The 22,838-nt window shown below is 39.4% G+C and overlaps 1 protein-coding gene across 2 annotated transcripts in view; it reads left to right on the top strand.

The window, feature by feature from the left end:
• The first annotated feature begins 4,646 nt into the window (after positions 1-4,646).
• PSMD1 (proteasome 26S subunit, non-ATPase 1) overlaps positions 4,647-22,838 on the top strand; it is an 84,936-nt gene continuing 66,744 nt past the window's right edge. Inside the window, exons 1-12 of one of the 2 annotated variants that reach the window (XM_006906641.3) lie at positions 4,647-4,820; positions 7,401-7,444; positions 8,082-8,155; positions 8,345-8,514; positions 11,519-11,724; positions 14,328-14,471; positions 16,262-16,488; positions 17,874-17,934; positions 18,859-18,987; positions 20,186-20,274; positions 20,748-20,826; positions 21,303-21,476. In XM_006906641.3, coding sequence (XP_006906703.1) covers positions 4,805-4,820; positions 7,401-7,444; positions 8,082-8,155; positions 8,345-8,514; positions 11,519-11,724; positions 14,328-14,471; positions 16,262-16,488; positions 17,874-17,934; positions 18,859-18,987; positions 20,186-20,274; positions 20,748-20,826; positions 21,303-21,476 — 1,413 coding nt within the window. In that variant the 5' untranslated portion in view covers positions 4,647-4,804. The remainder of the gene's footprint in view (positions 4,821-7,400; positions 7,445-8,081; positions 8,156-8,344; positions 8,515-11,518; positions 11,725-14,327; positions 14,472-16,261; positions 16,489-17,873; positions 17,935-18,858; positions 18,988-20,185; positions 20,275-20,747; positions 20,827-21,302; positions 21,477-22,838) is intronic. The other variant, XM_025043216.1, reaches the window with a different exon arrangement.

The following is a 22,838-nucleotide window of genomic DNA, read 5'->3' as shown; positions in this document are numbered from 1 at the left end:
AGCTGTCACCTCTATTTTGCTGGATTTCCACTCCCCCACTTGAACCCCTCTCATCCATCCACCCCCTTCCTGGTCCTGGTCCTGGTCCTGGTCCTGGTCCTGGTGGGCGTTTGAGTTTGCAAGCCTCTGATGTAAAGGGGGGTTTACACGTTTTTCATTACTTTCAGTATTTCCTACGAACAGGTGAAGAGAGGAGGTTTTTCTTTACTGAGATTTGGTTTCGCCTCCCAATTGACAAAGACAAGACTTTCCGGGATCCTTCCGGGCCCACCTTGGCTTCCTGGAGTCATGGCTAAGATAAGTGCCATCCTTTTCCTGCAGACAGAAGAGTTAGGTGCTGGTGGGGATGACCTTGGTGGTGGGTCTCTCGCCCAAGGACTATTACGAGGCATGAAGGCTGCATGAGCCTATCTGAGAGTGGAGGCCCTGGATTAGATCAGTGGGACCAGGAGCCACTGGCGAGGGCCCTCCAGTCAGGTCACAGTCTGGGATCTTGAGGACTCGTCTTTATAATATGGCAGTAGTTGCACTGCTTCTGACTTGAATTGATAATTCCTTGTATCTAATAAAACCTAACAGTACCTCATTGCTGTCTAATCAAAAACAGAATGAATCTTCCCCTTTATTCTCATAAGGTGTTCCTTCCAAGAGCTCGTGGGAGCGGGCCATTTGGGAAAATGGTGGGAACTTCTAGAATAGTCTAGCCTGAAAGTCCCCCAGTCCTGCCCCAGTCCTATTGGCTGGGGTTGGAAAGTAAATATTTAACGAGAGATGTTTTAAAAGGTAGCATTTAGCTGGGTATTTAATGCGGGGGGGAGGGGGGTGGTATTTGTGTGCGCACACACGCACATTCAACAAGATAAAATGGCCTTGACCGCGTTTCAGAGAGCCCTTTAGAAAATTTGTGTCACAGTCTCTCTCCTCTCAAAGTATTTATCTCCAAGACTTACCACACAAGAGGAGTCCTTTAGTTGTCAAACCAAAAGCAAGGCAAATCTGCAAAGGGGCTAAGGGCTGAGGCCCCCAAACCTGTGATCTAAACAAGCCTTTCTTACCCTGGACAGAGAACCGGGACCCAACTCACTGGGGAAGGTCGATGACAGCCATGTTGACCTGGAAGTGGTCTGTACTTCTGAGTGCAGCCGGCCACACTGTGGAGCGGGGCCCTGTGGTCTGGAGGTCTGGGTCGCAAACAGCCAGCACAGGAGAGGGCCCTGGTTGTTTTGTACCCACGGCTGCATGTCCCCTTCTGACCTGGCTTTGTGTGTTAGTGAATCAAGGATTGAGAGGAACAAGGAATTTGGCCTGGGCAGCCTGCCACTTGTGTAATCTTGGAGTTTAAGGGGAAATGGGGTACAAGGCGGGGTGGATGCCCAAGGTCTTGTATGAATCCCTCAGATGCCTTTGGTCCCTGAGCCAGAGCCCTCTGGTTGCATTGTATTTTGGTGGCCCAATTGAGAACAGAATCTACTCCACCAGGCCACACTGTGGGTCACAGGGACCAGGGTGTGGGACGGCTCAGGTCCGAAGCTGGCCTGGGCATGGGGGCCGCTGTGGGACCAGGATTTCAACCGTCTGGCTTCTTCCCTGAACCCTCCAGCTCCAGCCGGGCCTCCTACTGCAAATGCAGACCCAACTGCTTGTCCCTTGACCGTGAAATTCAGAGGCCCTCACGTAGGAGTTCAGATTTTACATCTAAGTCAGACTTGTTGCTGTCCTGCTCTGAACTCATGGAGTAATTAGGTGCTTAGCTTAGTCCTTGTGACCAAGCCGTCATTTTGAGTCCTGGTTGTAGAAACTGGGTCTCTGTCTCGTTGCCCTGACTTCCTCCTCTCCCTGTTTACCAAGCTCTTCTCAGACCAGGATGTTGCCTCAGATTGTAGAAACTGGGTCTCTGTCTCGTTGCCCTGACTGCCTCCTCTCCCTCACTGTTTACCAAGCTCTTCGCAGACCAGGATGTTGCCTCAGGCCATCACCCTGACCCCAGACCTCTCTGACCCTGACCACCAACCATTCCAGGTATACTCCTCACTCCAGAACTCCTGGCTGCCAAGGTATCCTCTGCCAGCCCCCTGGCCTCCGGACAGGAGTGGGCCTCCCCTTCAGCCTCTGCCCCCCGGTCTGGTCTGGCCCAGCATATGCCAGAACCAAAGAGCAGGCAAGCCTGAGAGGCAGGCCAAAGGGTTGGGCCCCAGTGGGAGGTCAGAGAGAGCAAGACCTGGGGTGGGACTAGACCAGCCCAGCCAAGGAGAAATCTAATAATGCCAGTCACATAGGTAGCTTTACTTTAGATTTTCTAGGAGCCACATTGGAAAAATATAAAAAGAAACAGGTGAAATTAATTTTAATGATACATTTTATTCAACCCAGTCTGTCCAAAATAGTATTTCAACTGTAAATATAAAAAAAAATGATATTTTACATCTTTGGAATCTTGCGTGAAAATTTTATACCTACAGCCCAATTCAGGTATTAAATTTTTATCCAAAGTACTTGGTCTATTTTTAGATTTTGTTAAATTTATAGTTGAAAAAATAGATTCACATCCTCGAGTTGTTTCAAATATACTTAAAAATTTTCCTATAACGGAATTGGGTATCAGTCTTTAAATTTCAATGAAATAACATTAAAATCATTTCCTGGGTTGCAGTAGCCGCGTTTCAAGTGCTTGTTAGCACCTCTCGCTAGTGGCTAGGAAGGATCTGGAACACCGGACATGTGCAGGAGACCTGGCTCGGGGGTTCATTGTAGCTCCTCCCATCCCTGGCCACTTGCCCAGAGCTGGCTGGTCAACGCGGACCTGCGGCGAGGGGACCACAGTGGCTTCCGCGATCGGCTTAGTCTGGTTGCCCTCCTGGTCACCACCCTTAAGTGAGGAAAGCCTAGCGTCTCCACGGCTTTCTGGGTCCTTCTGTGGCTCAGTACACCCAGGCCGTTCCAGCCCTGGCCAGGAGTTTCCCCCTCCGACCAAGCGCCCACCCACAGGAGGCCCGTGTCACCGGCTGCGTTTCACGTTTCTGCTCTCATGAATAAATGCTTTTATTCTAAAAAGCATGTGGCACATGCCTAATGTAGCAACCACCAGCCTCCTGCCCAGTCGCGGTGACAAGATGTGAGGTTTACTGAGCACTGCTCTATGCCGGGCCCTTGATGAGAGCACGTCCCCTTACAGTAGCCCTGCCAGGTAGGTGGACCCCCACCCCTTTCGACAGCCGAGCTCGAGTGACCACATGGCCACAGCGCTGCGAATTGTCAGAGCAAGGATTTGATTTGAGGTCTTCTGGCTCCGACGCCTGCCCTTCCCACTTCATTACGCTGTAGCTCAGAAAGCAATCAGCCTGATTCTTAACAGTTGGACCGAGGGAGCCCTCCTAAGACCCGGGATTTAAAAGTCCGAAGGCCGGGGTGGGTGGTCACAGGGCGCACGTCCCTTTCAGAGTTCCCCGCCTTCTGCGGAGCATTGTGACCACTAGAGGGCGCTGCGCGGGTCAGGGGTCGTGGGCGCCCTGGCAAAGGAGGCGGCGGGTCACGGTTTCCTCCCTTTGCCCTGACCAGGGTCCCCGCCCAACCCACACCTTTGTGAGCCCACAGCTGTCCTCATGTGGGCTTTGAGACGTTTTGTGTCACTCCTATAGTTGGAGGGAGAGCTTTGTTTATGAACAAGGCACTCGGTAGGAATTCTTTCATTGATTGTACTACGTCATAGATCTCGTTTACTGCCTCCTAGAAAATAGAGCTGGTTTGGGTTTTGGAGAGGAGAGGGGTTTCAAAGACATAGGTATGAGTTCCAGCCTTGTGCCAATAACGGACTGACTCTGAGTTCACTCATCCAACAGATATTTGTTGAGCACTTACTATGTGCCTGACACGGTGCTATTGTTGAAGTAAATTGACTACTGAAGCTGGTGTAAGACTGCAAATGGCAGCAAAACTGCCATTTCAAGTTTCTAAAGATATATTAAAAACCAAGAACCGGTTGCTGTGGGCGGCGGGGAGGGGAGAGAAGAATGGGCAGATGGACGGCAAGAATGGAAGAGTTTTTACCCCTTTTGGAACACTTTTCTGTATCTTTTTATACTTCCGATTTTTAAATCATGCAAATGTACGGTATTGACTTCCAAATAAAAACTTTCATTGCATAAAGCAACGATTACTTATGGATTCATCATAATAATTTCTGTGAAAAATTCTTTTGAAGACAGGCGCTGCTTAAAAATGTTTGTTGGGTTGTTTGTTTGTTTGTTTGTTTGTTTTTGGGGGGATTATCACCTTTTTCAGAAAACGCTCTTTGCCCCATCCTCACCCCTCAAAGGCTTGGCGGAGTGGGCGCTGCAGCGAGACCTCCCACACAGCAGGTGGCGCTGCGCGCACCGCTCGCACCTCCTCTCGACACTTTCAGCAATGGCGGGTGATGGTGGGGGCCTCGCTCTGGGGGTGGCCATTTTGAAGCCTGATTTCAGATGCAGACGAGTGTCCCCACCCCGTGGGAACTCTGTCCTCGAGGACGGTTAGAGAAAACAATGGAGTTCTCTGTGCACCGTTCCGCGAAGGCCGGGGCGGCGGTGGCGGCGCGGAAGACGCAGGCCCGGGGAGAGCTCGCGCCGGTCGGCAGGCGAGGCAGTGGGCAGCCCCGGGGCGGGCGGGGTCCTCGGCGAGAAGTGAGCCGGCGGCCTGAGCAGGCGAGTGACTGAGCTGGGCACGGGGGCAGTGGGGAGGCGCGGCGCAGCGAGCGGGTCCCGAGCTGACAGATACACTGCGGAGCCGGGACGGCGAGCGAGCGGGCGAGCGAGTGCAGGGCGCAGCCATGATCACGTCAGCCGGTGAGTGCTGCCGCAGCCGGCGCCGAAAGGGAGGAGCCGCCGCGCCGGCTTTTAGCTGAGTCAGGGCCGGTGACTGGGCACCTCCCGGCGCAGCGCCGGCCTGCGCGGCCGCTCGTTGCCCCAAACCCAGTCCTGGCCCGGGGACGGGCAGTCTGTCCGGGTCGGCCACCTCGGCGCCCCTCTCCAGCCACACCCCCGTGCCCGGACCCCAGGGGCTTCCGGAGCCCTCCTCCGACGCCGAGGGGTTTTTCTTAATTCTGTTCCTCCTGAAATGGGCTGTGCGGGGCCGTCCGATCCTCGTCCTTCCTCGCAGGTGGTTGGGCCGGAACGGCCTCCCGGTGCGGCGGGGCAGTGAGGCAGCCTAACTACTGCTCAAGTGCATCAGCTCCGTTCTCCTTAGTGTGAAAGCTGGAATTATATTGGAAGCGGGTCGGTTCTGGGTCTACTTCAAGGATATTCAGTTAAAGCGCCCATAGAACTTTCGTGTTTGGCGAAGACGACACTCTTTGAAGATGGCATTATACTGAGAAGCAACCTACGGTTCTGAGCCTAGGTGCTCAGTAAATATCCTTCACTGGAGAAGGAACTGATGGGTGTGCGGAGCAGGTTTCATACACTTCTTTAACCATTGCATAAATAAGTTAATGTAATGACGGTTGAAATAGGCTCAACTGTAGAGATCAAGTTCAAGTGGTGACTTTTAACACCGCCTCGCCTCGCCTCGCCTCCCCTCCCCAACACGCACACACACACACTACAGATTCATTTGCTTATAGCTGTCCACAGCCTTGGTGCTTTTTTTCTTGTCTTCTTACACACTCTTTTCTCGTCCTATTTTCTCCATATTTGTCCCACAAGTATTTTGTAAACAACGGGTGATCAGAAGTCAGTAACTTGTAAGGAGCTCAAAACCATATTTTTATGAGAATTGCTTCAAGAAATTGGTGGAGATGCCCAGAGACATGGTAGTCATTTTCAAAGATTTGAAAAGCTGTTACCTGTGCTTGGAATTAGACATTTGTCTGCAAGAGCTAGAAGTGATTGGGAGGTGAATTTCAATTGAAGGAAGAGCTTTACCAGTCAGAGCTCTTTACAGAAAAAATATGCACTAAGCTTTTTGCCACCTGTAAATGAAGGCCTCATTCTATTTCATATCTATCCATTACCATTGCTTCTTAGCCCACACCTTATCCTCGTCCCTGGCCTAGTTACCGGAACAGCCTTCAGACTTTGTTTCTCCACTGTTACTCCCATACAGTCTATTCTTTTTGTTGTAGTCGGAGTATTTTTAAAACCTGAATCATGTAATATTTCATTGCTTAAAACTCTCCAGTGCTTTTCATTGTGTTAAGAGTAAAATCCAGAATCTTAACTAAATTCTTCATAATTTGATTCCTGCCTCATTTGGTACTGCTCTTCCTCTCTCACTACACCCTAATCATACTGGTCTTCTTTCCACACCTGGAATGTGTCAATTTCTCCCCTACCTCAGGGCCCTTGCACATTCTGTTCCTTCTTTTTAACTCCTCTCCCTCAAGTTTTCCCTTGGCCTTTCAATCTGCGGTCCTAGTTCGGATGTTAGTCTCTTCTGATCATTTTATTAAAATGAGCCTTTCTCCACTTCAGCTGTCCCCTCCCTTCATCACAGTTCCATAATTACTTTGTTTACTAGTCTGGTTACTGTCTTTCTCTCTCTGGTAGAATTTGGGGTGGGAAACTTGGTGTTTTCATAATTCTTGGAAGATTGCCTAGCAGATGGCAGAAGTTCAAAAGTATGTCTTGAATGAAAAAAATTAGTCAATCAAATCAGTAAGTCAGTCCCTAGAGTATTTTAAATAGACTGAAAAAGCATTTGGTAGGAATCAAATAGAATTTAAACCTGTCAAATGTGACAGGAGTAATGATTTTTAGGTCCTACCCAGAGACTCTGTGATGATAGTATAGTGTGTATTTGTTACTATCATTTGTTACATTTATTGGATTACTTATCAGTTTCTGCTCCAAACCTTTTGTCACCTTGTTCCCTGTCCTTTGGCTTATGTTGGTTTGGGATCTGTCCCTGGTGCTAAACAGGCTCGCATCATAGTTCAGGTGTGGGTTCATCAGTTTATTCATTCATTTATCTGCTAGGCACTAAGAACACAGTGAATAAGAGGTCGACATATACTGTTAAGTTTTTCAAGGGACTTGACTAGGAAAGGAAGTGGAGAAGTAGAGATAGGTCATTGCTGGAGGAAGATGTGAGACTGAGAGGGATTTTAGTGGTGGTGGTGGGTTTTTTTTTTGTTTGTTTGTTTTTAACAGTATAGGCACATAAAGGAAAATTATGCCAAAAAGTTTTAAAACAGTAGTCTCCCACGCCTCTTTCCCCTTCCAAATCCCCAGAGGCAAACATTTTCAACTGTGTGATTTACATGACATCACGAGGGTTTGATAAGATAATTTTTAAACTTCAGAATATAAACCTTTACAGTTTTAAAGAAAAGCAATCATTCCTCTATATTTTTTCTAACTATCATGTATTTTAAATTTCTGTCTTAGCATATATTTCATAATTATGATACACTTTTTGTCTTATAGCTGGAATTATTTCTCTTCTGGATGAAGAAGAACCACAGCTTAAGGTATGAGTCGAAGAAAAATTAACTGGGCTTAGTATGTATACTGTGAAACTCTTTGAATTTAATGACATCCGTATATCTTCCACCATTTAAAATAGCCATCCTGATCAGCCTATACCCAGGCATTGAAATCTAGTTCCCCGAGGACAGTATTTCAACAACAGCAGTTGGTTGTCCCTATAGTTTAACAAAGCTAAGGTGAATAAACCTAAATGTGGGACCTGAATACCCCCTACCCCTCAGTTTCTTTATGAACAGCACAAAATTTGTTTTTTGTGAGTCACATACTTTAAAATTATTTTCATTTGACAAAAATTTGAAATGCACTTCAAGTGGCTCTAGATACTTGAATTCATTTATAATCAAACTAGCCACCTGAAGTCAACCTTGTATATTCAAAGAAGAAAAACATTATAAGGAATGATGTTATATGGCTAGTCTGATGTTTGATGATTGGAAACAGGAAATGCGTGAACCCAAGAGAAAATATAAGTCAGTTGGTAAATTTTGATATTGGTCATAGATTAAAAGTTTTAATAAATATGACAGAATTTGGCCATTGGTTTGTTGGAAACTTTATTTTAAAGCAGTGTAATGGAAAGTCTGTCTCAAAATTGAATTTTGATTTTATCTTCTACAGGAATTTGCACTACACAAATTGAATGCAGTTGTCAATGACTTCTGGGCTGAAATTTCTGAGTCTGTAGATAAAATGTAAGAAATTACTTTATTTCTATAAATTGCAATAAGGTAATTAGCTTTAATTATATGTGGACGTGGGTCTTATGGTTTATAAATTCATTTAGACATTTACTGCTGCTAAATTGTGGCTTGAATATTTAGATTTGGGATTTTTAAGGAAAACCGCAGTTTGAACTAGGCCTATACTTCCTATTCTTTCAGAGAAGTTTTGTATGAAGATGAAGGTTTCCGGAGTCGGCAGTTTGCGGCCTTAGTGGCATCTAAAGTATTTTATCACCTGGGGGCTTTTGAGGAGTCTCTGAATTATGCACTTGGAGCAGGTGACCTCTTCAATGTCAATGATAACTCTGAATATGTGGAGACTATTATAGGTAATTATTTTCCATGTGCTAAAGCTTTATATTGTCAGCTGCTTTCTTGCTCTAGTGCATATAGCATTTTTTTCCCCTGAGTTACTTTTTGATGTTGCCAGATTTCATTTTAATTGGAAGTTCATAAGCTTTCCACAATAATTTTATGCAGGCTGAGATTTTAGATCTAATTTCCAATTCTGTGCTTTATTATTTTTTGACATGAACTGTAACATTAATAATTAATAATGACATCTCAAAATATTTTATGATTAAATCTTATTCAGAAACAGCTAACTTAACACGATGATAGACATCTCTAAATTCTTATTAGTAACAAATGATAGCACTTTATAGAGTTATTTCTAATATAGGAAACCATTATTGAGTTTCTCCATTTTGCTAGGCACTATACCAGTCATGCTTCACACTGTGGTTTCTTCCACAGCTGCTCTGTGAGGAAAGAACTAACCTTTTTTTAACAAATGACAAAACTTGGTGTTTCAAGATGATAAACACACATGGCTATTAAATAGGAGTGTCAGAATGTAAAACCCAGGCTTGCTTACTTCAGAATCCACAGTTTCTACTAGTAACCATTGTTTTCTCATTTATTTATTTTCGAAGTGAGGGAGCAGCACACAGGCAAGACTTCTTGTTCTCTATCTTGTAAGCTGAACCAACTATGTAAGATTTTGTTCAAAGATTTCGTATTTTTAAAAAGTGTTTGAAAACTTCAGATCTAGCAGATTAAAGAAGGAACAGCATACCCTTCAGACATGTCATTATGAATATCAAGCTTTAGATATAGTCACAGAGAGCCCAAGGGTGTGTTCTCTGTCAAGAATATACAGTATGGATACTTTTTGAATTGCCGATTAAGAGGAGAGCCGCATTATTCATCTGAACCCTAAAAAGGAGAAAGTTGGTATTCTCTTTCAGAAATTGGGAAATGCTGCACCAGGTTGTCCAAAGGGGTACTTTCAAATGTCCCTGAAGTTCTAAGTAGGATTTTCTACGTTCAAGTTTTTGCTGTGATGGTATGAAATGGTTGCAGGTAACTTTATTGCTGTTGGGGGCTCACTGAATTGGAGTTTTCATCTATGAATCCTATGGAAAGAACAGATGGTTTTAAAGAATAGACCATATCATTTGAAACCAGAGCACTTTCCTACGTTAGGTTAGAAATGGGCGGTGAAATACACATCTCTTTTTTCTTATTTGAAGGGCTTTTTTGTGCATATTGATAATTTTTTCCAAAAGTGATGTGCAAGTGCTTGCAATGCTATCATTTTAGAAATCATGCTTTTAAACAGGACCATTGGTCCCTAAAGAGCTACGAGGTAGTAGTAGATACCTTCCCTGTCTCTAAACTGTTTATCATCGTAGCCCACAGAACGTGATTGTTGATCAATAGGCAAGTTCGGTTTGCTTTTCTCTATATGGAAATAGGGTTCACCCTTCTAGATTTACAGGAACTGTTAGAATGGATTTTCTTTTAACGACAGTGAGATTTGTGAGAGGATACACAAAATATAATTTGGGAAAGGCTTCCTAGTGTCTTAATATCATAAAGGATACATTCTGAAAATTCAAGACTAATAAATCATCTCCCAGTTATGGTAAGACTTTTACTGAGAATGATTCTAAGATATAGTTATGACATAAACTTGCTAAATGAGAGCACAAATTTAAAAGTAGAAAGTACATTTTTCCCTCTCAGTTATAATCTAAGGAAAACTCCCTAAATTCTATAAATTTGAGGTTCCTCTTTAATGGGATGGAGATAATTTTTTCTCAATTAGCTACATTTGTTTCAAAAGCTTATATTAAAGCCTGATGAAGACTTTCTGGAACCAAAATTGTTTAAGGTCTACTTTGTGACTGCCACTTTGTTCTTATTAACTGTACCTGAACCTGCGTAATTCTACCTAAATGGCCCTCGAATGTGGTATATTCCAGTTTATAAAAGTCCTTTGCTTCCCCCAAAATGTAGACCCATTTAACACAGGCCATCTAGTGGGCCAGCAGTTCTTTATGCTCGTTCAAATCATTTCTGTTCCCTGAGGCTCTAGTTTGCAGCCGTTCTTGTACCCTTTGAAGGGGAGAGTGACAAGCCAATTAGTTATAAGAGGATAATTATTGTATATGTCAGTCGCATGTATATTTAATGGTGAGTGGCTATTTATCTTCTGTATGAAAGTGGAAGAAGGCTTAGAGAAATTCCCACTTTTGGTTTTTCCTAAAAGTTTAAGGTGCAATTGCAAAGTAGTATAAGTTGTAAACTTAAGTATTTCTCATCTAGTGTGCTGTTGGCACCCAAATCACGGTGAAATGTGAAAGCCAAATTGTGCACATGTACCACAATGAATTTTACCGCACATATACCGCATGAATTTTCAGACTCCCAGGGGCAGGGGTGTGTGACTAGCCTCCACCCACACCTCACATTGAGACAGTGACTATTTCAGTTGATGTGCTAGAATTGCTGGAAAGGTTTTTGGAAATCTTTGGAATTGTCTTTAGAACATGTGGCACATTTCAGGTCATTTTACCATTAGTCCTCAGAGATGATTTTCACATGGCCTTTTCTCTCAAGGAGCTAATAATTTCATTCATGTCAAGAAGTCTAATAATTTATTGCCATGTGATAATTGCTTCAATAGGTCCTTTTTAATATCCTCATTAAAGGCAAGTGTTTCTTTTTTGAACATGAAACAGCAGCTATTTGTAGCCAATTCTGTTAAATAAGCAACTTAGTCATGTTGAGTAATATAATTTTGGTCAAAAGTAATAAGTTAGAAATGTTTTGAATAATATTAGAATTAGCGTATAGCCCTCCAGTGTAATTGTTATGAAGGAAACAATGTTGGTTGGAATGTATAACTTCTAGTATTTAAAACTTTTGAAATTTGTTTATTACTCTATAGTCATTCTGTAAATTTTTTATAACTGTAGGCATTGTCCTTTCTGGTAGTTTAGCCCAATTTACAAGGTGATCAGTGTTATTTTATTTTCTCCATAGCAAAATGCATTGATCACTACACCAAACAATGTGTGGAAAATGCAGATTTACCTGAAGGAGAAAAAAAACCAATTGACCAGAGATTGGAAGGCATTGTGAATAAAATGTTCCAACGATGTCTAGATGATCACAAGTATAAGCAGGCTATTGGCATTGCTCTGGAGACGCGAAGACTGGACGTCTTTGAAAAGACTATACTGGAGTCGGTAGGTAGATAATTTGATTTTAGAGATTCTTGTTAGGGAATCAGCAAAGCAAATTATTAAAACAGAATTTCATGGGTATGAAGAGAAAATCTAGTTTAGAAATAATAAGGTGCTCTTTTGCCTGATGTTTTATTTTTATAATTTATACATGAACCTTGGCTGTGTTTTGTGTTCATCGAATATCTGCTTTTATATTACTGCATTTATTCCTTTGAAGTCTTGAACAGGGAAGTTGCATTAATTGCCCTGCCCTTTCTAAGAAGATCGTATTGATAAACTGCTATATTAATGTGTTTATTACGGCTCAAACTGCAAACGAGATTATGACAATTCTGTCACCAGCCAAAGAGGTCAGAAAGTTGCAAGACTGAATTCAGTGGACAGTGATCTGCGTGCCCACTTTGCTGCCTCACCACCTATCCGTTTCCGTGAGCTGGTTCTCTGCATTCCAGCCATTTTGACTTCCTGTCAGCTGCTAGGTGTATGCTGCCTTGTTCCCTTTGCCAAAAATATTGCCTCTCGCAAAAATATATCCTTTTTTTCTTTACCTGCTTTATTCCTGTTCAAGATTCAGAATTCAGCTCAACTGATACTTGTTTATAGATTCTTCTGTCAGTCCCCACCACCCATACCCTCCTCAACCCCAACTGCAAAGACTAGGTCCAATTCTTCTGTGAATCCCTTGGCGCCCTCCTATATTTTTTACATAGTGTTTACCACTATAATAATTAATTGTATTATAAGATAGTTAACATCTGTGTTTCCCACCAGATTATAACCTCTGTGGTAAGATTTGTTTAAATGAGTCAATGAATGAATCACCCAGTGTGATAGAATGGCCCTTGTTTTACTATGAATGAATCACCCAGTGTGATAGAATGGTCCTTGTTTTACTTTGTTTCATTTTTGTGTAGTTGTAACCTCTCTTTGTCTTTATGCTATTCTATATTAATGTGTTTATTACGGCTCAAACTGCAAACGAGATTATGACAATTCTGTCACCAGCCAAAGAGGTCAGAAAGTTGCAAGACTGAATTCAGTGGACAGTGATCTGCGTGCCCACTTTGCTGCCTCACCACCTATCCGTTTCCGTGAGCTGGTTCTCTGCATTCCAGCCATTTTGACTTCCTGTCAGCTGCTAGGTGTATGCTGCCTTGTTCCCTTTGCCAAAAATATTGCCTCTCGCAAAAATATATCCTTTTTTTCTTTACCTGCTTTATTCCTGTTCAAGATTCAGAGTTCAGCTCAACTGATACTTGTTTATAGATTCTTCTGTCAGTCCCCACCACCCATACCCTCCTCAACCCCAACTGCAAAGACTAGGTCCAATTCTTCTGTGAATCCCTTGGCGCCCTCCTATATTTTTTACATAGTGTTTACCACTATAATAATTAATTGTATTATAAGATAGTTAACATCTGTGTTTCCCACCAGATTATAACCTCCATAAGGACAGATACTTTTACCTTACTCACCACTATGTCTAGCTGTGGTAAGATTTGTTTAAATGAGTCAATGAATGAATCACCCAGTGTGATAGAATGGTCCTTGTTTTACTTTGTTTCATTTTTGTGTAGTTGTAACCTCTCCTTGTCTTTATGCTATGAATAGAATGAAAATACTTGTTTTCATTCATTCAACAAGTATTTTTTTGAGTGCCTACTATGTGCCACACACTCTTATAGGCACTGGAGATACAGTAGCAAACAATACTAATAGTCCCTCCCCAAATGGAGCAATCCATTGGAGGAATAGGCAGCCAGGCACATAATTAAAGGATGATAAATGTTTTAAAAGAATAAAGCAGAGTAAGAAATGCATCTTACTTTGCTTCCCAATATACATATGCACATAGACATAACTTAAGTTTTGTGAAATAATACCTATTTTTACTACTTGTAACTGACATTTTTAAATTGTACTTCATTTTAAAAAGTGCTAGTTCTAGTAAGTCGATTTCATACACTGATTGGTCACGACTCACTATTTGAGAAACATTCCTGTAGCTCTTCAGTGTATCTATTTACAGTGAAGGGCTTTTATAGGTTGGTATCTCAAACACTGGGCATGCTTTGGAAAGCCGTAAGGTAAATGTACATAGTCTGTAGTAGAAATTTCCACCAGCCAGATGTGACAGCACTCAAAACTTGAGTCACTCAGAGCTGAATAACAACAGCTCTGTCACATTATCTTCCTGGCCAGAGAGTGTAGGCAGTAAGTCATGAGGGAGTCCAGTGGCAAGATTGGAGGCAGAAAAAAACTTCAGCATAGTTGAAAAACATAGCCACTTAGTATATGGACAGTTATATCTTTTTAGGATAATTAAAAGCATCACTCTGTTATAGCATACTGTGTTCATATAGTGATGTTCTTGGATGATCACTATATATAAAATGTTTTCAGTCCATTTTTTCACGAAGACAGGGAAATATGTAATTTCCTTTTAAGATTTACGTCTAAAATGGTTACAGTTTTTAAAGTTTTTATTGTTGAAGGGGTTTAAATATTTGTCTGGAATGACTAAAGAATATAGATTAAATAATTGGATTTCTGAATAAACATGATGCTTCAGTAATGATGTATCTTTAAATTATTTCTTTCAGAATGATGTCCCAGGAATGCTGGCTTATAGCCTCAAGCTGTGTATGTCTTTAATGCAGAATAAACAGTTTCGGAATAAAGTACTAAGAGTTCTAGTTAAAATTTACATGAACTTGGAGAAACCTGATTTTATCAATGTTTGTCAGGTAATTACATTCCATTCCATTACTTTACACTGTACTGTTGGGCTGTGCCTCACCACATTATATCATATTACTTTTTATTACATCACGTTACTATAATGGTTTCATATATATATATTGGCTGATCTTCACAACAGCCCTGTAAAGATAAGGTATGTAGTTTACATATCTTCTTACCTGTACAAAACATAATGTCACAGAAATATAAGCTTTTTTGTTATAATCCATTCTTTCTATGTATTATTTTTTCTTTCGAAAATAATCCAGGCATTTAAGGAAATTGTGGAAACGAAGATTAAAAGGTAGAAGAAAAGATAAAAACAGTACCTATGTTATATCATTCAAAAAAAGAATTTCAAGTGAAAAAATTATCTTTAGTTTCATTACCCAAAGAGAACCAAAACATTTGGGCATATTTTTTTTTTATCTCTTTTCTTGTATGAATTTGTTTGCACATTTTTTTTTAAATTTAGACAGTACAGAAAATATATAAAATAAAATGTATCTTTTCCTTTCTTTGGGCCTTTTCTCAAAGGTAATGCCTAGATGTTTTTCCACCAATTATTATTAATACATGTCCAGCTACTGCATTCTTCTCAGTGGCTACATTGTATTTTATCGACAGTAAGTACACATTGGTTGGTTTTTTGTAACAATCATCACTGTATAAATTTTTGTATTCTCAAAACAGCATTTTATCGCACATTTTGTTTGTTAAATGTGTTCTCATTATGTGTGTTCATCCTCTATACATTTTTGAAATTTAGATCAATACATCATTTTTAATGCTTTTTTCAATGCTATTTTTTAATGCTTTTTAAAGCAAGTTTGAAACATAGGAAAAGCTGAAAGAAAAATATCCCATTTATGTATTCCAAAGTGAACTTAACATTTTAGTGTATTCCCTTTCAGTTTTCTCCATAAAGATTTTGGAGTTTTATTTGCTTCTTCATAGTTTTTAATAATTTTTAAATTTTTATATGAAAAACAGTAGTCTTCTGCCCTCCTTGTGTATTTCAGTTTTATTTCAATTTTATTTCTTTTAGTTTTATTCCTTGTCCCTTTAAAAATTTTACATTTAAAAATATGCAAACTCTATCAATTATATATGTCTTTCAATTTAACATTTTTCATGTTCTAACTCTTTACTGTGTAGTAGTCATTCAATGGATGTACTCTGCCTTACTTTCTCTATTATTGGTCATTCATTTCTATTATTTCCTATTTTTTGTAATAACTTTGATTATATGTTCATTTTAAAACTCAGTTATTTGCTACTGAAAGAGAAAATTTTTAATTTTTAAAAGGAAAATTCTAACATTGGATAATTTTGTTAAAACATATGGTAGATCATAAGAATAATTAGAGAAATACTTCAAAATGGTCTTTTTAATGCCTCATGTCCTGGCCCAGCACAATACAATGAATGAATGACTCCTACAGTTTATGGTAAAGCAGAAATTACAAGTTAAGGAGCTCTTAAATGTAAATAATGGGTAAGATTTAAAGAAGCCAAGATTTATTCGCCAACCAGTTGTTGAATACTGTTAATTGCCAGGCACATAGGACCTGTGACTATAATTTGTATGGATTTTCTTTGGAAGGCAGATGTAATTTTCAGGAAAACTATTTCTAGTGCCAGGATCAGAATTGGAGTGCTCGACTAGCTGGTTAGTCTGCTGCAGTTTGCCTATGCTTATATTTTAAGGGTTTCTATATGTTGACTGTCACTCTAAGTATCTTGTAGACAAAGTTTTTGATTGTTATGTAATTATTCTTTATCTGCATTTCAGTGCTTAATTTTCTTAGATGATCCCCAGGCTGTGAGTGATATTTTAGAAAAACTGGTAAAGGAAGACAACCTCCTGATGGCTTATCAGATTTGCTTTGATTTGTATGAAAGTGCTAGCCAGCAGTTTTTGTCATCTGTAATCCAGAATCTTCGAACTGTTGGCACCCCTATTGCTTCTGTGCCTGGATCCACCAATACGGGTACTGTTCCAGGATCAGAGAAAGACAGGTATAAATACCTTTTTCTGCATCAGAACTAATTGAACAATCTTTTTCATTTTGAAAATAGGTAAAATGTTCATAGTTTGCATATTTTAAGAATAAATTTTGCCATTAGCTTTCAAAGATTGTAAAGTCTTATTAAGGCTGTTCCCTTGTGCACTGTGCTGGGCACATTAAGGATAACAAAAAGAAATGACCTCTTCTGGAAAGAAATGGAACTGATATTCCGATGGGGAGGGCCTGCCTGACAGCGTGTATGCTACTTAATTAAATAAATTAAAAATCTCAGATGCGGTAGGTGGGCTAGATTTTAGGTACTTGAGTTAGATATTTGGAAATAAGAGACATTTTCAGTTTTTTATGCTTTTATTAGAACTATATACATATCAGGGTGATACAGCATTAGATTTTATTTTCCTGTATTTCGTTACACATTTAAGCCACTTGTTAAAACGTTTAACTTGTTTGTCTTTGTCGTGCCTGCATTTTTTCCTTTTAAAGTTGTCCATGTAGTGGTGAAAGTTCTCCTCAGAAACGTTAAACACGTCATATAAAATTATGTCTTAAAGATGACCTACAAGGCCATACGTGGTCTGTCCTCTCCATACCCCTCACCTCACCTCTTGCTACTTTCTTACCACCTTCAGATCTCACTGGCCGTCTTACTGGTCCTCAAAAACACCAAAAACGTTCCTGCCTCAGTAAGATTTTCCTGAATTTTAGCTTTTAGTATTTGTTTTTTTCCCCTTGCTTTTTCTTCTGTGGAGTCTCTTGTTCTATATAAGTTGTGTTTTCTTTGCCATCGTTTATATTTGCCAATTTCTTTTGAATCCTTTTCAGCTCTTTAATTCTTTTAATTGAATAATAAATACATCATAATTATACGGGTCAGTGAGTTCTGGCAACATAAACACTCATGTAACCATCACCTCTATTATTATCCCAGAAATTTCCCTTGTACCTTTTGAGGTCAGCCCCCTGCCCCTGAGGCAACCACTAGTTAGTTTTAAGAGTTGTTGGGGCTCCGACTGCTTCACTTCCAATTGGTCTTGTAGCTGTTGGTGGTGTCTGCACCTGACTGTTTGGGTAGTTCAGGGGATACCTTGTCACCTAGTTATATTGTATTTATTGTCCATGCATTTTGCTAACCTAGTTAGTTGCTTTGTGTGTTTTTATAAATTTATTTGGAGGAAATTCAATAACTGGGCTGCCTCCATCTTAGAATCTTTTCTGTTTCTTGACAGCAATACTTATGAAGTAATTGAACATTTTCTTCCTTGTAAAATATTTAATTCGAACATGGTTCAGATCTGCAGTTTGATAACAAGTCACCCACATGTCCTATTCAGAAAAGATTTATCAGATTGGTAACGCTGATTCTCTTCATTTTAGTGACTCAATGGAAACAGAAGAAAAGACAGGCAGTGTGCCAGTAGGAAAGACACCAGAAGCGGTAAGTTGAGGTTTTGAAGTTGAGATTGCCATTTAACATACACTCCCACAGTATATTATAAATTGCTTTAAAGTGTTGCAGACTTGTTTTTAAGGATGTTTTAAGGAAGTCTTTAGATTTGATAGCAAAGTCGTTTTTATAAAAATTGATTTTCTGTAAAAAGTAAAAGTTTAAAGACTGGTCCCAGAAAGCACTTAACTTAGAAGAAATCAAATCCTTAGATCCTTACTAAAGAATGAGCTCTGTCCTTAATAACTCTGAATTACCTGTCACAGGGAGAGAAAAATGTGTAGCCTCTGTATAAATGGCCACTAATCCTCGAGAGGGGCATTTTGGTCATCTTTGTTGCTTTTCAACGTTCGGGGTATGTGGAAGAGTCGGGTCAGTGTTAGAGCAGTGGTCTGTTGAACATAAAAGTTTCCTCCATGAGGACTCTTGGTTTCTGATGCTCAGGTATATAAACTTCAGCTGTTCTTCACCCAGATGGGTAGTTAGTTGTCTTGATGGCTTGGTAGTTCATGAGATCATATATGTGTTGACTGAAGATGCTTTCGGTTTTCTCAGTTTAGATTAAGGGCTCCTCACCTAAGGTATAAATTGGCTCTGTATAGAATAATTTTCCTTGCAGACCATCAGTAATTAGTTATTTTATAGATTTTTTTTTATTAAAATATTTTACATTGACATCTAGTTCGGAATGAATTTCATTCTCCTATCAAGCTGCTATCATATCTCAGTGGCATTTAATAAATAAATAATTCTTTCTCTAAAGCAAGTGATACATGAGTTTTCTAGATCCTATTAAAATATAAGTGTGGTTGTGTGTATGAACTCTGAGTTTCACGGCTTTGGGGCTGTTAAAATAAAGTTGGCTTTGTGGATTGCAGTAATATATGAATTTGCATTCTGTGTTTGTTTTGTCAGAGTCCAGAGCCCAAGGACCAGACTTTGAAAATGATTAAAATTTTAAGTGGTGAAATGGCTATTGAATTACATCTGCAGTTTTTAATACGAAACAATAACACAGATCTCATGATTCTAAAAAATACAAAGGTAGGAAATGAATCTATAAAGGAGGTTTTTTTCTTATATTTATTTCTTTGTCAAATATAATTATATTTATTTCTTATTGAACACTTTGTTGCATTTTATTCCTGATTAAGGAAATAAGTAAGTTTTTGTAAAAATAACAACGGGAGAAACTCTTATATTTACCTGTTGAAAAAGGGAGTTAATTGAGCTGTTTTTGTTCTAGTCTCTCATTGGGAAGTTTAGTGGATTTTTTAAAATTTTCTTTAGCAAACTTTATTTTAATGTGTACATGTAGCATTTGGACAGATAGTACAGCCAACATTAATATAGTTTACGTGTCTGTTTTCCTACTGAACTACAAACTTGAGAGCAGAGGTTCTTACCTTATCGTATCGTAACCTTTTGAGATATCGATAACAACGATTGTTCATATTTTAATTTCGAACAGGTAATATATTCATCTGCTTTAATATGAAAATATATAGCATGAAAAATCTTCCTTTCCTTGTCTCCTTTACCTAGTACCCTTTCCCAAAGTCAATCTTTTTTAAAATCCATATTTGCTATTCTATTATTAAACATTTGATTGAAGCATATGTAATGTTTCTCCAAACTTTCAATACAATTTTTACAAATGGCAAAAAGACAGTTACATAATTTGCATTTATGACAATTATTTGAAACTAACCTTTATTATATAGTCTCATTAAAAATAAACAAAATTGGCGGAGAATATCTCTGACATCTTGCCTCTCAAGACCCGCCTCCTATATAAGTTCCCTTAATAAACTCTTGACATAATTAAAAATAAAAATAAATAAATAAACAAAATTACTTTGGTAACTGCCAGAGGTGCAGTGCCAGAGAGGTGCAGCATTGCTCAGGTTATCCCAACACCTCGGGGACCTTGGGCAAGGTGCTGAAGAGAAGTTGTAAGTTAAACTATCCAGAAACCCAAAACTAGAAAGCCTACTGCCTAAATTAACCTACCTAAATCTACTACTAACCTCAACACCACAAATAAAGCTGAATTTGACTTGCTCGTTTATATAAACTGGCTAGTTAATCTTTATAGAGAAATATCCAAGATCCGTATTTTAAAGATCAGTTAAATTTATTCACGTTTCACCACAAAACAAGGCCTCCGTGTGTTCACGTGCTAACTTGCACACACATGGAATACTTTGCCAATGATAAAAATTTGTATTTGTTTTTGTAGGATGCAGTACGGAATTCTGTATGTCACACAGCAACTGTTATAGCAAACTCTTTTATGCATTGTGGGACTACCAGTGACCAGTTTCTTAGGTAAATATGCTCGAAGGTTTCCACTTTGTTTTAAATCATCTTTAACGGAGACTCTTTGGACAGTGTTACATGGATGTGGAAAGCTTCCCCTGCCTGACAGTCCTGAATTTTAAGTGCTATTTTTGCTGTTTTATATATTTTTTATCAATATGCCTGCTTGTTTTAAGATAAAATTAATTCCCTTTATTAGTTGGCTCAACTATCAGCTTTGAATGAAATATATTAAGCTCAGAAATTTAGTATAATTTTGCTTTTGTTCATAGTGGAATTATATATCATACATTTAAAAAAAAAGTCTTCACAATACTAAGAAGAACTTAGAGGGTAAAATACAATCAGCAGTAATTTGAGATCCATAAAATGAAATGATTTGTATCAGTTCAAGGTAAATTTTTAATGCTTTGACTTTAGTGTTATAAAAAAATTCCATGAAATTTGTTTCAACGGTATTGCTACATTTTCTCTTCTTACAGAGATAACTTGGAGTGGTTGGCCAGAGCCACTAACTGGGCAAAATTTACAGCTACAGCCAGTTTGGGTGTAATTCATAAGGTAATATACACTGATCAGTGTGCGCAGGCATCAGAACAGAGCAATTTTTCTGGAGTTAGAAAAAAATTTTACTATAATTTATCGACAAGTACTTTTTGTTAGATCAGTCCTCTTACAGGGAAGGATAAAGTAAGATATTAAAATACATATATATGTATTTTTAATAAAAGATGGAAATCCTTTTCCTATGAAGATTATTTCTTAAAGGACGAATTAAAATTAGTTATTTGTATAGTCTAAGATGAATTCGAGGAAATGTCATAAAATAAGGGGAAAAATTGAGGCATTTGTTTCTAAGCAGAATATGACCGGGTGTCTTAAAGGCTGTTCTCTCTTTTGAGTGATAAAGTTGTGTAAGAGAGAACTCCACTTCAGCAAGTGAACATTCTAGAGAAAAGCAGTGATCATAGAAAATGTTAGTTCTTTTTTGTCTTACTTTCTCTTAGTGACACTTTTGTTGTGGCTCCAATTTACAGGGTCATGAGAAGGAAGCATTACAGTTAATGGCAACATATCTTCCCAAGGACACCTCTCCAGGATCAGCCTATCAAGAAGGTGGAGGTCTCTATGCATTAGGTCTCATTCATGCCAATCATGGTGGTGATATAATTGACTATCTGCTTAACCAACTTAAGAATGCCAGCAACGATGTAAGTGTTAGAATGGAAAACTAAATTTCCATTACTAGAGAGTTCAGGAAAACATTATATTTGCCAAATTGTTTTAGTGAATAGAAATTTTGTGGGATTTGGGAATTTCCAAAACAGTACTGTTCTCATAGAAAATTTTTTTGAAAAGGTAATCTCCTTTCCTTTAAGGTTAAATTGTACTTCTTAGCTCTTTAAACCATATGACAAGCAAAATAAAGTGCAAGGTATTTGTAAAACACTTTGTATTCCCACACTGTAGAATCTTGCCGTGTTATAACGGTAAATGCCCTTAGTGATCATTTAGTCTAATCCCACCATTTTACAGGAAACTAGGGCCCAAAGAAATTGCATATACTCTCTTAGGAGTCAGAATTCTTGCCTGTTTTGATTGTTGATAATTTTTTAAATGTAGAAGTTTTGAACAAACTTAATAAGTAGCTCTGTCTTATTTTAAGTTACCTTGGAATAGGATTTTAGACTTGAACTTTTATGTTAGAGTAAACTCTTCAGAAAGCTGTTAGGAGAGTAGCTGAGTGAGCCAGAAAACTGTCCTCCGACTTCAGTGAGAAGGTTGAGGCCAGTAGGACGATCTGTCTCAGCTAATAAGGCCCCTGTCCATAGGTCCAGTGTATATCTACACATACCTTTACTTCATTTTTTCTGGTCTCAGGTAAAAATTTTCTTATCAGGCAAAGCTTTTTGATTGCCAGCAACAAAAACCTCTGATTAACCTAAGCAGGGAGTTTATTGGAAGTAGCTTACAAGTTAAAGGAAAAGCTCATGAACCAGTTCTCACACAGGTTAAGAACGAGGACAGCTCTAGGGATCTAGGTAACAGGAACTAATGGACTTGTCTCTTCAGATCCCTACTGTCAGGATAAATGGACTTGAAACACATTTGGTTTGCAGGTCATTCCACTTAAACAAGGAGCATGTGATTGGCCTGTCTTGGGTGATAGGCCCACACTTTGGCTAGAGGAAGGTGGGAGCTTCTTAAATGACAGACCCACCAAGGAGTATTCCCCAAGCAAGATTGTGGCGCTGTCACCAATGAAAGGATACTGTGCATTCAAAAATGACAGATGACCACTAAAGTGTCCCTCTTCAAGTAAAGACCAACTTTTGCTCTTGACCCCATTTTCTCCCACTTTATTCACAACCACGTTCCATCCATTAGATACCCTTTCTCCTCTTCAGCCTCCCTCTGTGCTGCCTCCTCCTCAGCCCGTAAGCTTATTCAGGTCTCAACTGTCAGAAAAAACTTTCCTTGACACTTGCTTCTTCCCTTAGTTATCTTCCTTAGGTAAACTTACTGAAAGAGAGCTGTAGTCTCCACTTTCTTTTATTCGCTTCTCAACTCAC

This window comes from Pteropus alecto, unplaced genomic scaffold (assembly GCF_000325575.1).
Source record: "Pteropus alecto unplaced genomic scaffold, ASM32557v1 scaffold110, whole genome shotgun sequence".
In the NCBI taxonomy this organism is placed as follows: domain Eukaryota; kingdom Metazoa; phylum Chordata; class Mammalia; order Chiroptera; family Pteropodidae; genus Pteropus; species Pteropus alecto.
Note: the sequence above shows the minus strand (reverse complement) of the source record. Positions and strands in the feature narration are given on the sequence as shown.